The sequence below is a fragment of the Stegodyphus dumicola genome, chromosome 10 (genome assembly GCF_044657685.1).
Source record: "Stegodyphus dumicola isolate Sdum_Otavi_A_Nest chromosome 10, ASM4465768v1".
Taxonomy (NCBI): Eukaryota; Metazoa; Arthropoda; class Arachnida; order Araneae; family Eresidae; genus Stegodyphus; species Stegodyphus dumicola.
Genome location: NC_140777.1, coordinates 19,150,341 through 19,166,926, shown reverse-complemented (window position 1 = coordinate 19,166,926; position 16,586 = coordinate 19,150,341). Strand labels below are relative to the sequence as shown.

Here is a 16,586-nt window from a genome sequence, read left to right as displayed (position 1 = left end):
CGAAACGAAACATCCACTGCACACACCAACGGTAAAAAATAACGACATAAAAATAAAAATTAATTTAATCAACATAAAATATTCAGTTGACTTTTAAAATGGGTAAAGAAATGCAAATATAACGATAAATATATTTCTGAAATAAAAGTAGCATTATATAATAATATTTTTTAAAAGAGAATTAAAATCAAAATACCTCAGTGAAATTATATGACTAAAATTACATAAATATAGTAATTTATACGGTTCTGAAAAATTGTTAATCAATTTACTCTGATGGTTGTGTAATAGTTGCTTGAAAATAGTTCCTGATGGCGCTGCTTTAATATCAGTTGACTGTTTCCATAAAAATACTATTGTAACAAATGCTGATACATTTTTAATATCTAGACATGTCGAGTAATTCATAATGGAATCTAAATGCATTTAACAAAATTAATTCAAAACTTTCGATATCTGGCATAAAAATGAGTTTTCGCAAACTTATAACTACTCTCTGGAATGCGAATAATTATAAATTTTACAATACTTTCGAAGACTGGTGATCTGGTGATTACACTCTGGTACTCTAGTTAAGGCTTCCATAGATTATATTTAGAAGAGCCTTAGGCAAAAGTTCTAAGCTTAAAATTACCGCGGTCATATAGCACTTTTTACAAACGAAACATGTAAGGTGAGCTGTCGAAACGTTAAGCATGTGAACAGAAATAACGTTAAACATATCAAGGCAGTGCGAGTCTTAAGGGCATCATAACAAATTTTAAAATAATAGAAAATCATAAAGGAATTTAAAATGCAAAACAGGAAATCTAACTTCAGCACACTAAGTAACTATATTGAGGAAAGAAATATTTTAAATGAAACTGCCGGAAGTTCCCCCACTGAACATTTCATCAAGTTTCAGATTCATTTCATCAAATCTACTAGTGATAATTTTGATTACATCAAAAATTGGAAAATTCTGAAAAGAGTGCCTTAATTTCATTGTAAACTTTAAGCATATCCGCGAAAGTAGCAGATATGTTGTCTGAACTTTTAGCATTTTTCTTTATTGTGGCTTTTGGTCTCTCAGAAGTTTTAGCAGTGAATAATCTACTATTGATAACATTCCTGATATCCTGTATCCCAGTAGGACGTGCATCCAGTGCTCGAGCAGATAACATAAGTGAACTGTGTGGTAATCCAGCATGGATACAAATAGTAAACACTAAGTGAGCTTTTGGTGAGTCATTGGTTTCGAAACCCAACTATAAATGGGCTATTTGCGTAGATATTTTGTAGTTTACGCTTCTTCTATGACAAAAAATCTCTAGTGTACTTTGCCGAAGTTCAAATAAACAAATAAATATGCCTGCCTCTTTTGGATAGCAAGTTTCTCAGATATCGACACAGTGAATTGCAGAATAAGTACTGGGTATCAAGATTTTAAAATCTGAAGATTCTTTAAATTCATTTTAAATTTTATTCTGTTTAACATCTTTATGAAACAACGATGAAGGCAGTGCGTAGCACATCGAAAAGACTTTAGCTTGTTTTTTATAAACTACAGAAGACAGAAAATGAGATTAAAATTTGTACAAAAAATGATGTATTAAGAAATTTCATTGAACAGCAACTTTGTTCTTTTTCCTAAAACTGCACAGGAGTACTTAGGCTAAGTAAAAAGTCATGTCAACGAGTAACTTTGCTTCAAATAACGAAGAAATTCTAAACGCTGATTTTGCTTAATACAGTAGAACACAAATAATAAGCTTTCCAGCGTGAGAAAAACAAAGTACAAAGGTGTTACTTAAATTTTCCTCAGATATGAATATCTTATTTTCCGGCTTTTAAGAGAAATCGCTAGATATTATCTTCATCATGGATTGATGGTTATCAATTGAGTTCTTTTGGTTTTTTTTTTTTTTTTTTTTTTTTTTTTTTTTTTTTTTTCAGCTATGAAATAAAAGCTATAAATATATAAATTGATTATTCTTAATGCAAAATCTCTTAATCAAGTTTATTAATTTTTGACAAGTACAAATAAAAGTTAATAAAATCTGTACCTGTAAAAATTAATAAAATCTTATTCAAAGATTTGCATAACACTATAAATTTATTAGCTCCATTTATAGATTTTCTGATGAGTTATCCATGATTGTTTTTAATGGAAATGAAAATAATATAAACTCGGACTTCAGATATCTTAAATCTTTGCAACAAATGTAATATTTTAGAGCTTCGCATAAAATTGCTTCTGGAGCCTCCAATTTGAGACCACTCATCTACGCCAAATTAAGGTCACATTTTGGCTACTTTGAATTGTGCATTGTCAAGTTCTCTTCAAATAAGGGATGCCCTCCAAGTATTAAAATTAAGAGTACAGCATATAATTTCCAGAAACACAGAGTACGGTTTACAGTGAAATTATGCGAAATCTTTTTCTCATACGGAATATTAGCTTTCCTATTATAATTTCAAAGGTAATTATTTGACTTTTTTACTTGACATGAAAATATCGATTCCGTTACAAATATTCATTTTATGATACCGGAAAATACTATAATGCAAAAGAGAGAAAACACTAATGAAAAGATTATGCTTGTTTTTTTGTTAGACAGTATTTAACTGTAAGCGATAAAATACAATATTTTCTTGCATGATTTTGCTTTATTATTGTTACTATTATTATTATTTTTATCGTCTGAATATCAAGACGGGAAAATTATGCGAATTATTTAATTTCCAAAGGATTCAGTTAAAGTAAGAACATAAATGTAAAACAGTCATGGATAAACTACAGGTCACAATATTATTTCTTTAAAAAAAGCCTAAACTGAAGAGCCAAAACATTATGACCACCTACCCAATAACGCGTTGCGCGACCTTCGGCCTTCAAAACAGCTGGATTTCGCTTTGAAATGGACACCACAAGTTCTTGGTAGATGACTGAAGACAGGTGTCCCAAATGTCTAAGCAGCGGTCACGCAAATTCGAGGTATTCCGACATAGTGGTTTTTGAGCTCTGAGCTGCCGCTCCATGACATCACAAATTTGGCCTGTCGGTTTATGATCCGGCGAGTTAGGTAGGCAGGACATTAATTGGAATTCATTTTTATGCTTCTCGAACCACTACAACACAATTCGAGCTTTGTGACGTGAGGCGTTGTCCTGCTGGAAGATTCCATTTCTAGTTGGGAAGACAGACGCCATGTAAGGATGCAACCAGGGCCGGCGATTGATCTTTTCCGTCTGGTTCAAACGTCGCAAATCCAAAATTCTACCGCCCGGTGCGGCCGCACCGGTTGCACATGCTCTGGCGCAGACCCTGAGTGCAACTCAGCCGCAGTTATGTTCAGAGAGTCCGCAGCTTTCATAGTTTGTTCTACCACAATTAAGGGTCCCAGAGCCGCCCATGAGAACGTTCCCCAAAGCATAATACCGCCACTACCAGCCTGTGCATGACCTGCTGTACAGGGAGGAGGAACTATTCGCCGGGAAGACGGCGTACTCTGACACAACTATCAACGTGATGAATGAGAGAGAAATCGTGATTCACCCGACCAGGCAACTGTCTTCCACTTATAATAGTCCAGCCTACTATAGGCGTACTTGACAATGACACTTAGAGTGTGAGTGGGACGTCTGCTACGTAGTTTCATATAGAACAGTGTCCGCTAAACTGCATGTTCCAAAACACTTTCCGGGGTCCTGCATTGTATTAGGCTGTCAGCTGAGACATTTTCTGGCGCCGATTTTGTTGTACAAGCGGGATAGTCTCCGACGTCCTTTTTCTTTGATAACGAATTGGATGTCCAACACCTTGGCGTCTACTGCTGGTTTCGTCGTCATTTATCTAATTAAGCATAAATACTAACAGTGGCAGATCGTAAACAACCTACCAGTCGCGCAATTCCGGAGGTGCTCGTTACGAGTCTTCTGGCTATTACAATTTGCTCTCTTTAAAATTCGCTTAGATCAGCAGCTTTTCCCATCACTCAGAAAAGTAAGTGCAAGGATCATTCCTTACATATAGTAAATCGCATTACTTATTTAAAAGGTCTACGGCCTATAGAGCCCTTTACCAGTGCAGATAGCATAGTCCCTAGGGCATGGCAAAAAAGAGAAAACAACATGGGTTTTAGCCATGCGTATGTATAGGCGGAGAGAAAAGTATTTCATCCACTGTAATACCCTTCACGAGCGAGGCCCGAACCCACTAGCAAAAGAACTGAGCGCGACCGTGAGCTTTACCGCTTTCCTATGAATTCAGGGAAAGAAAAGAGAAATTATTCTTCAGTTTCCGAAAAAGAAACGATCAGTTGCTTCGCTTGAAATATTATGATAAGCATTTCAGAAGGGAATTTTATATTCTTCAATTGTGTAATAATAAGCAATATTTTCTGCAGACAGTACATGATGGTTCGATCTTTAGAAACTTCAAAATAATGGGTTAACATCTTCTTCCGCGAAAACCAAGTTTTTACGAAGCATTTCACTGCAGTTATTTCTTCTAGTGACTGAGGTTTCAGTCGTGTTGAAGTTCAGCAGGGATAGTAAGTTTTCTGTAGTTTTAACTGGGCGGTTGTATATTTTCTTCAGTTTTGCAGGTTTTTTAGAATAGTTTTTTTGTATTTTGGACAACCACGTTAAGAACCAACATGTTCCTGTTTGCAGAAAATGCATTTCGGCTTTTCTTCTGGTTTTAAATCACAAAGGGAACTTGTATGGTTAAGTCCACATTTACAACATTGTTGATCGTTAAAACATTTGTTCTGCGTGTGTCCGAACGGCTGCTAGTTAAAGCACTAGGACGGACGTTTGGTTTTTCTGACATGTGGTTCGATGTGCAGATTAAAATTGAAGATTTTCTTTATTTGTAGGATGGTTTTTTCCTTCTTGAGTAGGGGCAAATTCTGCGAAATGAATTGGGAGTTTGACAATGCAGTCTTCGATTTTCTTAGCGAATTCTTTGATCTTAATAACTGGGAGATTTCTGTCAGTAAGATTTTGAAAATTGCTTTTTCTGAGTTACAGGAGGGTAGATTTTGATGAGTTCTTTGATATGTTTCTCACTGTGATGTTGATACGAATGAAAATTTATGTTAAGAAATCAACAATTTTTTTTGTAGACTTATAATGTCTGGAAGTAAAGGTGAATGGCTCTGTACTTCATTTAAGCTTCATAATTGTTTTTACATATGTTATTTAAGTCTTTGTCAGGTGTTAACTAGTCATTGCTTTCTTCAGATATAAGAAAGAAATGAGAATAAGAAATATGAAAGGGTGGGTCTTAGTTTCAAGATATTTTTGAATCTGTTTTCCTGTACAATTTCCATACTGTCAGGGGTTAGCTTAGGTTGCTTGTAAGGTTTTGAGGGGGTATTCCATTTTTGTTCTTTACTATTAGTTATCGGTTCAGCTGTGGCGACCTCCATTTGATTTTCGCACATTTTCTTAGTTTTGTAATTTTTATTCAGTTCGGTAAAAAATTTCGTAAATTTTATTCACTTCGGTAAGAAAGGGAAATACGGAAGTGTGTTATTTACAACTTCCAGACATTCAGTTTCAGTTTTAAGCTTTCGGCTTTATTCGTATTACTCCTACTCTTTTTCTGCACTCCCTCCGTAGCATACATAATCTTTTTCGCCATTCTTATTTCTTCCAACGTATGATTTGCATCAAGTAAAGCCACAGTTGCCCTAGCCATTTCCTCATCCTCATTATCGAGAGTATATACCACGAAGGTATGCCCTTATCCGACGGCTGCCTGGCTGTCATGAGAAGAATGAGGAAAAAATAATTCTTACGCAAAGTTAAGTAGAATCATGCGTCAACCTCAGAATGATTCCTTACGAATCGAATCGAACCGAACCAGAATATTCCGCGAATATCGCGAAGCGTCCGGATTAATGACAAATAAGGCCATGATGACGCATAACATATTACTGTCAAAAACTTAGGACTTAAAAGTAGTAACAGTGCGTGGAGGCAAAGGGAACATCGCAAAATGGAAGAAGGGCTGAAGTGTGTACTATAAAGCAAGCAAGTCGATAAGTGTAGTTAAAATTTACTGGCAGTAGTTCAAAATAAGAATATTGTTCAATAAAATTAGAAAGACGTCAAGATAGACTACAAATGTACTTGTAATACATTTGTAGTCTATCTTGACGTCTCTTGAAGTACAATGAAAAACAAAACTTATGCAATTAGAGAAATGGTAAGAAAATGCATAACAAAATAAGTCAGAGGTACACTCATTCGTTTTGTACTGTGCAGCAGATGGTTTCAGATCATAGTCCTCTTCCAGTATTTTATAATTGAAGAAATTAAAGGAATTTAAATATTCACAGTCAAGTGCTTTGTCATAAAACTTTGTGTTTGTCATATTGAGATAGGTTTCAATACTGTCAAATCTGAGGTCTTCATGAGGTGTTTGATTTCTGACATAATAATGAGCAACAGTAATATAATGTGCAGAAAACGATTTTGAATTTTTTGTACCTTGAGATCATTTTTGTAGCAGACGTCCATGTAGATGAAGCAAAGACTAAAAGAAGTTGGATTATAAAGGTGTACTTAAGTCGTTTCTTCCTAAGGTCTATACTAGAATATTTTCCAGTAAGGGGAAGTAGACTATTAATAATCTTATTTGCTTTATTTTTAATAATAATGAATATGATTATTCCATTTTAACTGTGTATTAAAAGTAATACCTAAGTATTTGACAGTCCTCACTATTAGAAAAATTTTGTTAAACAGAATAAGCTGTAGTCTGAGCTTTTTTCGGTCTAATAATAAGTAATCGAGATTTCGTTATACTGATTGCAGTTCTCTATCTCTCATGCAAGGTATTTGATCTTGCAATTTTTTTATCGCATGGTTAACATTAGTTGATCTTGCAGCAAGCACCGTATTGTCATCCAAGGAAGTATTCTTGTTTGAGGTCATTTTTGGGAAAATTGGCCACATAGAATAGGTAAAGTATAGGACAAGGATTGCTCTTTGGGGGACACCGGCTGTTATGGGTCTGATGTCAGAAACGAAGAATTTTCTGTTAGAGATAAAAGATCAATAGGATGATAGTTTCTCTGTCAAAGTTCATGTGAATAAGTTTACACATGAGCTCCTCATGCCAGACGTGGTCGAAGGCTTTCGCTTTTTGTCATTCTTAGTAAGACACAGAAAACAATCACTATGTGGACGAATCATTTTTAAATTCAGAGGAGCTCATTTTCTAAATGCATTGATGATGGGGAAAATTACACGAATATATATATATATTATATATATATATATAAAAGGAACCTGGCGCTAAATTTCTGGGGAGGGAGGGAACATGATGATATACAGGAACACATTTCAAGATACAAGCCTGAAGTTATTCTGCAGTGATAGCTCTGGTGGAACTGAGTTGGCTTGGGTTAAAAAGATGCAAACTTGTGGCTTTATTGCATACATTCTATCTGGTTGAAACAAATCATCCTAACTCAAACAATATTTTTGTCAGAAATGTTTATCTTAAAGTTCCTGAATTTTCAGAAAGGTAGCTGAGAAAACTATAATGTGCTTTGCTTACTTTCAGAATTCGTACACTCAGGGAAATACGTCAGCCTTTTATTTAAACGTCAAGTATCTAGTATTAGTTAAAGAATATAAAAAACTACTTTTATTCAAGTTCTGGTATTTAGCAACACTTTCCATTTTTTAGTTTGTTTAATTTATAAAACCCATTAAAAAACATCTAAATAAATGCACATATATGTACTTTTTGGGTTTGAGAAATTATGGGGGGGGGATGGTTGCCTAGCAATGCTGAAATGGGTGCAGAGCAAAAGAAGCTGGGATGTATTGATGTAACACTTTTATATGACATTTTTTTAATGTTTTTTGTATACAAAAATTGATCTTATAGAGCTATAAATCTTTCCTGATTATAAGAAACATTTCCACTGAAGAGTACCAAATTTTAATTCGTCTCTCTACAGCTTTTCAGAATATTACCATATTGCACTAATTATTCTGAAACAGAGTTTATTGTAATAAACCAAAACTAAGTCAAGAAATGAAAACTTAACTGATAACAATCTTTTAAATGAACACGATTAATTTACATTTATATAATAAACTATATAGGCAGCAGATCAATTTCAAGTAGCTTTTGCATCAAATTGCACCTAATTTTTCTTAACTGAATGTGAAATAGTTCATATCTTTTCTAACTTGTGAACAAAGATTTTAGATAAACATTTCTTTAAAGACAGCCAGCATGTACATACATGTTTCAAAATTTCTTATTTTAGTATTATGCAGCTATTGGAATTGTTTCAATTTTCCCTTCCTTTTAGATCTGCTTTCAAGATAATTACAAATATCAACCCCTTTTCCAGCTGCTAAATTTACGAGTAATAGGTTGCAATCTCATAATTGGCAAATATGAATTTTCTTTTTTTTTTTAAGATGCCTGCAATACCAGTCTTAAGCCTACCTGTCAAATGAAGTAGGCACAGAAAGTAAACCACACTTTCTGGAAGGAAAGAAATAGAAGGAAAGTTATTTGTGTACGATTTTTCAAAACCATATGGGTATTTTATCTTTTTCACAATCGTAACCAAAACAAAAGATCGTAATTTCTTGAAGTATTTCTCAAAAGCATGTGCACTCACACCGCTCGGCGTTAAGCTAAACAAAATAACAACCTCGATCTTGCTTTGTGCTCAATGGCTAATATATGCCAGCTGATACATACTGGCGCTCGATGCTCACTGGAGAACTGGAACAGAACATTTTTGGACACATGTGAAGATTAGTGATGTAATTCCACCAGACTTTTTCATGCTGAATGCTTTAAAAGAAAAAATGTGCATCAATATAAGAGAAAATATAATGAATGAGAAATAAGCACTGGGCATAAAATTGCTCCAATCAGTAGATATCCTATACATCATTTCTACAAAAATGTAGAGTTCATGTTTAGCTCCAAGTAAATAGTAGTAATCATATTTCTCGCAACTGATGTGAAACAGATAAATTTGTCATAACGTAAGGCAAAGCCTTATAGTAGTCATATCAAGGGTTACCAACGGAGTCGATACTGTCTCCCTAAAGGTCAATGAAATTATAAAAGGGGTCATTAATGATCAAAGGGTGGATAGCCCCATATGCACTAGCAATTGGTATAATCCCACTGATTACAAAAATCCTAATCAAAATCCCACTTATTACAAATATATATATACTGATAATTGTTTATTGATGAAAGATGTATTACACAGTAAGGAGGGGAAAATCATAAATTAAGCATAAGGGGGAAATACACAAAAATTACATATTTTAAAATATATAACTTTTTAGGATATAAGTGAAATATAAAAAAGTAAAGCCCAAGAAAACAAAAAATATGAAGAATGCAAAACAGACTGTTTTTAAATGATAGGATTTGAAAATTAAGCAGTGTGATGCCAAATATTAAAAAAAGTTGTGCCAATGCATCAAGTGCAGTCATCACAGTAATTAAAATCAAACTTTTATGCAACTAGAATCTGTGATTTTGTTTCTGAAAACCTGTTTATACATGTAAAATTAAAAATAATATAATAAATTTAAAAAAAAAAAATCTAATAAAAAAATTAGAAAATTCATTTATATTCTTCATCTAACTGCTATATTTAAGTTATTTATGTAGAATTATTTGTATTATAGTATAAAGAAATATAAATGTATATATAGAGAGAGAGAATTTAAGGGAATCGACAAGACGAAAAAAAAAAAAAAAAAAAAAAAAACTTTTGAAGGGGTCAACAGAAGAAAACGGTGCGATTCCCTAGATGCAATGTATGGACATAGAGATATTCAAAGTGGGCAGAATTTACTACTAGAAAAAACAACAACATTCTATATTAATAATAATTTCATATGAATTCTGTATTCTGCATTAATACAAAAAATGACTTCATGAGCCTTTTTAGGATTGCAAACAGAAGATGGATTTTACACTTTTCTATTTAACCCTTTGTGGATCAGTGTTCCACTGCATGGAACACCCAAATTGAATCGCTTCTGAAACCTTTAAATTCAACCGTAAATAGATAAAAATGCCTTTATAATATACTTTGAACTTTTCTTTTTAAACAGTAGATAGCAGCATATCAAAAGGAGACACAGAATTTTCATTTATTATGTGTTATTAAAATCCACTTTTTTTCAAGTAATTTTCTCTATTTTTTAAATAATATAAAAAATTTTATTTGGAAAAAAAAATTAGGCATAATTTTGCTGGCTGTACTCCAAATTATTTGTTCTATATTTTTTTCCTCTTTCATATAAAAACCATGCGCAGAATCATTGACTTAAACCGGGTATTCCATTAGCGGGAACACTGCGCCTTTAGCGATCTCATGCTGTTACGAATCAGAACATCTGTGCTTAGGAGAGAACACCTGTTGTTCACGTTTTCTGTTTCTGTTGTTTTTTGGGGGGATGAATTCAAACAAAGCAGAATTGAGGGGTGAGGTGTGTTTTGTGTAATGAAAGCCCTAATATTGGCATCTCGAATTTTTTGGGAGTAGTTTTTTAGGCGGGAATTTTATTAGTAGCTTGACTCATCTTTACTTAGACCTGCGTGAATTTTTTGCCGTCGCATTTTAGTCTCATTCCCGTTTATTTTCAATAATTGTGTAGATATTTTTTGTGTATGTATATATTATAGGCTTATTTTTCTTTATTGTTAATATTAATCGTAGTTAATTTTTTATTACTAATTTTCCATAAATGGCGCAGAGAGGTCTAATTCTTTCCGAAAATTTGTAAATATTTTTGTATACAGGACTTGTGTATATTTATTGTATTATTATATATTTATCTCATTTATCCGTATATATTCAAGAATATTGTGTATATCCAGGAAACCATGTATACAGCCATAATACAGAGTTTTTTCATTCTTATACAAACGCTTCTACTCATTTTCGTGCTTCACTGCAATGCTCACTTAGTCGCACTTTTAAAAGCTCTGGCGGTGCAGCGTTCCACCTCATGGAACACTCACAGAATTAAAACAGTAAGTGCAACTTTTACAAAATTTTACCTATATACTCCTTTAGGACTCAATAGACTACATACAACTTTTTTTGTTGAAATTCCGACGTTAACGCATAGTGCATCGCAAAGGGTTAAAGATGGAAAACAAACAAAAGTCTAATATTCAAAATTTTTTTATCAGCACACAAATATCAATATTTACCTCTGACTACAATCACACTGGGATGATGTTCCTAATTCCCCTGAAATTTTTCACACAGAGACTTACAAATAACAAAAAGCAAATGACTTCCAATAATTTTAGATTACACTGCAAATCCAATTCCTGTTAAAAAATGAAATTTAATAAAAAGTAGTGAAAGTTCGATTTCTTTAAATGGAAATTTTAAAAAAAAATTTGTTATAAATATTAATAAAAACGTTTTGACAGACTTCTTAATTTAAGAAAAAGTTTTTAATATGTCCAGTTTCTATTCACTATGAATAACATAAATAATTTCAAAGTTCATCTTTCTGCAGTGACATACTTTTTGATTTAAAGTAGTCAAGCCCCATTCAGCTAATTTTTTAATCATTATCACTCTTTAAACCTTTAAAATGGAACCTGTTCTTAAATGCATTTGCATGCCATAGTTGCCAACTTTGAAAAAATGGCAGTTTTCTGATGGCCTCTTTTTTTTTCTTTTTGGCACTGCATGACAGCACCATTTTCTAACAACTCAAAATTGATTTAAACTTGCTTTATAATGCACGATTCAGGTTATTAAACTATTTATAAAACAATTCTCACGTTTACTTTCATACTGAGAAAATTCTGAACTGGAAAGGGAAACTGGAATTTGTCAAAGTAATTTTAAACATGATGAAAATAAATACTAATATTACTAATTAATAAGATACTATTAGGTGGATAAACATTATATAATGTACACTGCAAGAAAAAAAAAAAAGGCAAGGAACAGTTCTATATCTCCCATTCTCCTGAGCCAATTGACAAAATTCAAATTGCGTTTTCCATGTCTCAAAAGAGCGACTTGTAATATGTATTAGATTTATGTATAGCATTGTTCTAACATGGGTATTTTGACACAAAATGGAGACTTTCTCTGAAATAACATACCATTTTTTTCCATATTTCAATTCTATGACTCAAATTATGCCTAGATATTAAATTTTGTAATTTTTGGCGAGAGATTTAAAAATTTATCTTGACACTTTTCAGTTTGCACCATGAATAATTCACTTGGCAAATTAAAGAAATAAAAATCTTAGCATATTAACTTTTCCCCACTGTACACAAGCAGAAAAAAAGTCACCGTTCATACTTTCAAATAATTTTAACAAGTAAGTAAGTGTGTAAACCACATTCGGTGTTATTATCGCTTATAACAAAATATGCCAAATTTCAAAACGTGCCAATATGTAAATTTATGTATGTCCTAGAAAATTTTGAATAAAAACTCTAATTTTTTGCAGGTGTGCCTACAAATATATCTACTGTAAAAGCCTAAATTTCGAATTTTGGAAGAAGGAATCAAACAAGTTTAATAAAAAATAGATATTAATAAATATATTTTAAATTCAATTAACAATGGGGAGCTAAAACTTTGAGAGCTAATTTTTTTTTTTAAAACTACCCATGCGATTTTTACAAAACTTTGCAGTTTGGCGTAATTTGAACTAGAATCAAAATACGGAAACAAAAATTGGCATGCCATTTCAGAAAAAGTCCAAATTTGTGTCAAAGTACCAATGCTATATATGAATCTAATACATATCTTAAGTCGTGCATTTTGAGACATAAAAAATGCAAGTTGAATTTCGTCAATCGGCCCAGTAATATGGGAGATGTAGAAATGTCCCCTTTTTTTCCCCAATCAATTAAATAGTGGCTGAATATTGATTTAAAATTCCATATGTGTATTATGAAAATGAAAAATTCATATCAAAAAAATTTAATGAGCAAAATATTCTGAAGACATTAGGGGTGAGGGAATGAAATCTGTAGAATTTTAGTTTCATTCATTCAATAAATTTCATTTATTTCTTAAAAAAAAAAAAAAAAAAAGCTGAACTTATCAAAAGTTAAAATAAAAAAAAAAATGAAGACTTGGTGATCTACCAGGACATGGGGAGGGGGGGGGGGAAAGACAACTTAGGTGTTTTGGCATATGTGGCAGCTGTCTGCAAAGTGTTAACAGGTTTAAATTTTGTTATGAGTCAAGGTGAAAACACAACATGGCAAGATAAGACATAGAATTTGTAAATATTTGACAATAAACACACTGGAAAATAAAAAATAAACCTGGTAAAATATAATATCAGGACAGAGATATAATCTTTGATTTTTAATTTCTTTCAGAGGTCATAAAAATTAATTTCACAAACTGTATTTTTAAACAATAGTGTATATTAAACAGAAGTCAGAATGATACAGAAAACATTTTTATTGATGGAAGAGACGGCCTGAAGTACAAAGGAGAAATATACTAGACACTATATGAAATAAAAACCATAGCATATTAAGAAAACCTTGTCTTAATATGCTTAAAAGCATTTCATATAAAGCAACAATGATTGCAAGATCAAACAGATCATATAAAGTACAAAATGCATAAGTAAAAAGATTAAGGATCACAAAACAGCAGTATACATAAAAATTTTACTGACAGTGCAGTGTCCCCTACTGAGACATGTCTCTCCTTTTTAAAATCACACCAGCCTTAATTAAAGTATTACTTACAAAAGAATTCATTATAACAACTATATAAAGATATTTATATATATTTATACACATATAAAAAGGAATCATATCTTTCCTGCCTTAAACAAACAAACATGGCAGTTCTGAAGCCATCCGAATCATGGCTTCCTAAAAATCGCATAACCTTTACAAACATTTTTAAAAAAAGCTCAGAAATTGTTATTAATTTGGCTCATTTAAACTCAAACATAATAGTACAAAAACAGAAAGGAAACAGAAAAATATTATCTAAGCATATAAATATAAGAATGCTTTTGGCCAGCTGAACAATGAACGATATTAAGTATAACTTCAAATGTACTTCAAGACACACAATCGGCGATCAACCCGTCAATGCAATCATCACAGGATGCACGTAACTTCAATGAGTTATTAAAAGTACTAATTACCACAGTGCAAAAATTTCAACTACAAAAATTTAAATCAACAGAATTAATTACAGAAGCACCTGTAATATTTTTATACTTATTTATGCATCATGCTTTGCATATCAATAATGCATTAGAAGGTAATAACCCATGCACCATTTGAAATTCAAAAATGAAAATATACATATTATCATCTATAAGTCATTAATTTACAACACATTGTGTCTTCAATACAAAATCTGAGATTCCTGTGTTTTAACTACTTGAGTGTTACAGAGATTCTTTACAGTACTGTTGAATTCTACTATAAAAAAAGAGACAAATTTACTTTCTCTCAAGCAACTTTTTTCCCCCCCCCTCATTGAGCATCTGTGAGCCAAATGTTTTTAGTTCTAAGCATTGTCCTCAAATGTTTCAAAACCTTTCACAAGTAAAATATAAAGCACAATATTTGTCATCAATTTAATTCGACGACATAATTGGCAGGCAGCATTCCACTTTGTCCGGTTCGTTGCACGGTTCCTGTCATCCAGCCATCATCAATAGGATTACAGTTGATAATGGTGTCACCATCAATGAAGCTCACTTCATCTGAATCTTGAGCAACATAATCATACATGGCTCGAAAGGTACGCTGTAAATAAATTTACTTAATTTAAATACTTTCACTAGAATTAAAAAAATATTTTCATACAGCCACATATACAGAAATGAGTATGTACAACATAACAGTAGATCATGTGCAGTATTTTATATAATGCCCTGAGGTAACTACACTCATGTTCATAAATTAAGGATAATGCAAAATCAGGCAAAGGAAGAGTTAGAAGCAAAACAAATTTGACTTATTTGTAAAGCTTATTTATTAAACAAAAGGTAAAGAGCAAAAAAAGATGCCACATGTTTGATATTATTAAAAAAAATAGCGATTTTTTCTCCCTGGAGCAAATTACAAAAAATACCTATTTACAAAAAAAAAAAAACAATATTACATGGTTGGTATGATTGTTAATACATTGTATGTCTCCCAGACGATGCAATACAGTCTGTACAATGCCTAGGCATGCTGAGTATCAAATTATCAATCTGATCTTGGGGGATATTACACTACTAAAAAAAAATGCTCTCCGAAGTTCCTGTAGACATGTAGGAGGTGGTTGACGGGCTGCAACTTGTCGGCCAAGCATGTCCCACACGTGCTCTACTGGATTGAAGTCAGGTGAGAATGCTGGCTAGTCCATACGGGTGATATCCTCCGATTGAAGGCATTCGCTTACGATGTTTGCACGGTGAGGACAGGCATTGTCGTCCATAAACACAAATTGTGCGGTCATGTCACCCCGAAATAAACGTACATGTTGTTCCAGAATGACGTCCTGATAGATTTGGCTTGTCATGGTTCCAATTTGAACATGCAGGTCAGTTCTGGAACCCAGAATAATTCCACCCCAAACGAGCACTCCTGCACCACCATAACGGTGTTGTTCAATGATGGTTTCTTGGTCCGGTTCAATGATGTTTTCTTTCAAAGTCCGGTGAGAATCAGACTGCAAGCTAAACCTGGACTCGTCGGAAAGCATCACACAAGCCCACTGTCGCGGTGTCCACAATGCATGCTCTCTACTCCAGGCTAACCACAGGTGACAGTGAGTTGCAGCAAGTGTAACGCATCTGACAGGTCTACGAGCATACAGACCAATCTGCCCTAAGCGTCTGTACACGGTCTGCCTTGAAATTGCCATACCAGTGGCTGAAGAGAGCTGACGAGACATGTCTGAGGCTAAGCTCCGCCTGTTTCTTTTGGCAGTAACTGCCAAATACCGGTCCTCACTCGGCGTTGTAACTCTGGGGCGACCTGTGCTTTAACGTCTACTCACATTACCATCATCTTGGAATCGTTACCAAAGCCTGGAGATGACACTCTGTGCAATTCCAAGTCTGATACTTCCAGTTGGGTAAGCCCACATTCCAGACGGCCGATAATTCTACCACGTAAAAAATCATCCAAATGCACCCTTTGTGTCATAACTATTTGGTTATTGCACTGAAATGCTTATAAAGCGCCTGCGAACAATTTTACTTCTTTGCCTGTATTCCTTATATATCACTCTCTTACACTCTCGTCATTGTGACGTACCATCGGTGTCATCTGGGTACTTCCTGAAATTTGCATATGATTCTTGAAGATGTGTGTAGTGATTTTACAGGTGATATATTTATTTTAGTTCGATTTCCGTGATTGAGTTCGATTTCTGCGTGACTCCGAATTATCCTTAATTTATGGACATGAGTGTAAATAATGAAAAGGAAAAACTCAGATTTACAATCTGTTCATGTACTCATTGAATGCAGACAAAAATTACTGAAAAAGAACCATTATCAGTTTACAATGAATACATTTTATATATAAAAAATAAATGTTATAAAAAATAATT

General features: G+C 33.2%; 1 protein-coding gene across 4 annotated transcripts in view; it reads right to left on the bottom strand.

The window, feature by feature from the left end:
* Positions 1–13,448: 13,448 nt before the first annotated feature.
* Positions 13,449–16,586, bottom strand: part of LOC118200016 (LIM and SH3 domain protein F42H10.3-like) — an 87,509-nt gene continuing 84,371 nt past the window's right edge. For all 4 annotated transcript variants that reach the window (XM_085824696.1, XM_085824695.1, XM_085824697.1 and 1 more), the window contains one exon: positions 13,449–14,785. In XM_085824696.1, coding sequence (XP_085680822.1) covers positions 14,609–14,785 — 177 coding nt within the window. In that variant the 3' untranslated portion in view covers positions 13,449–14,608. The remainder of the gene's footprint in view (positions 14,786–16,586) is intronic.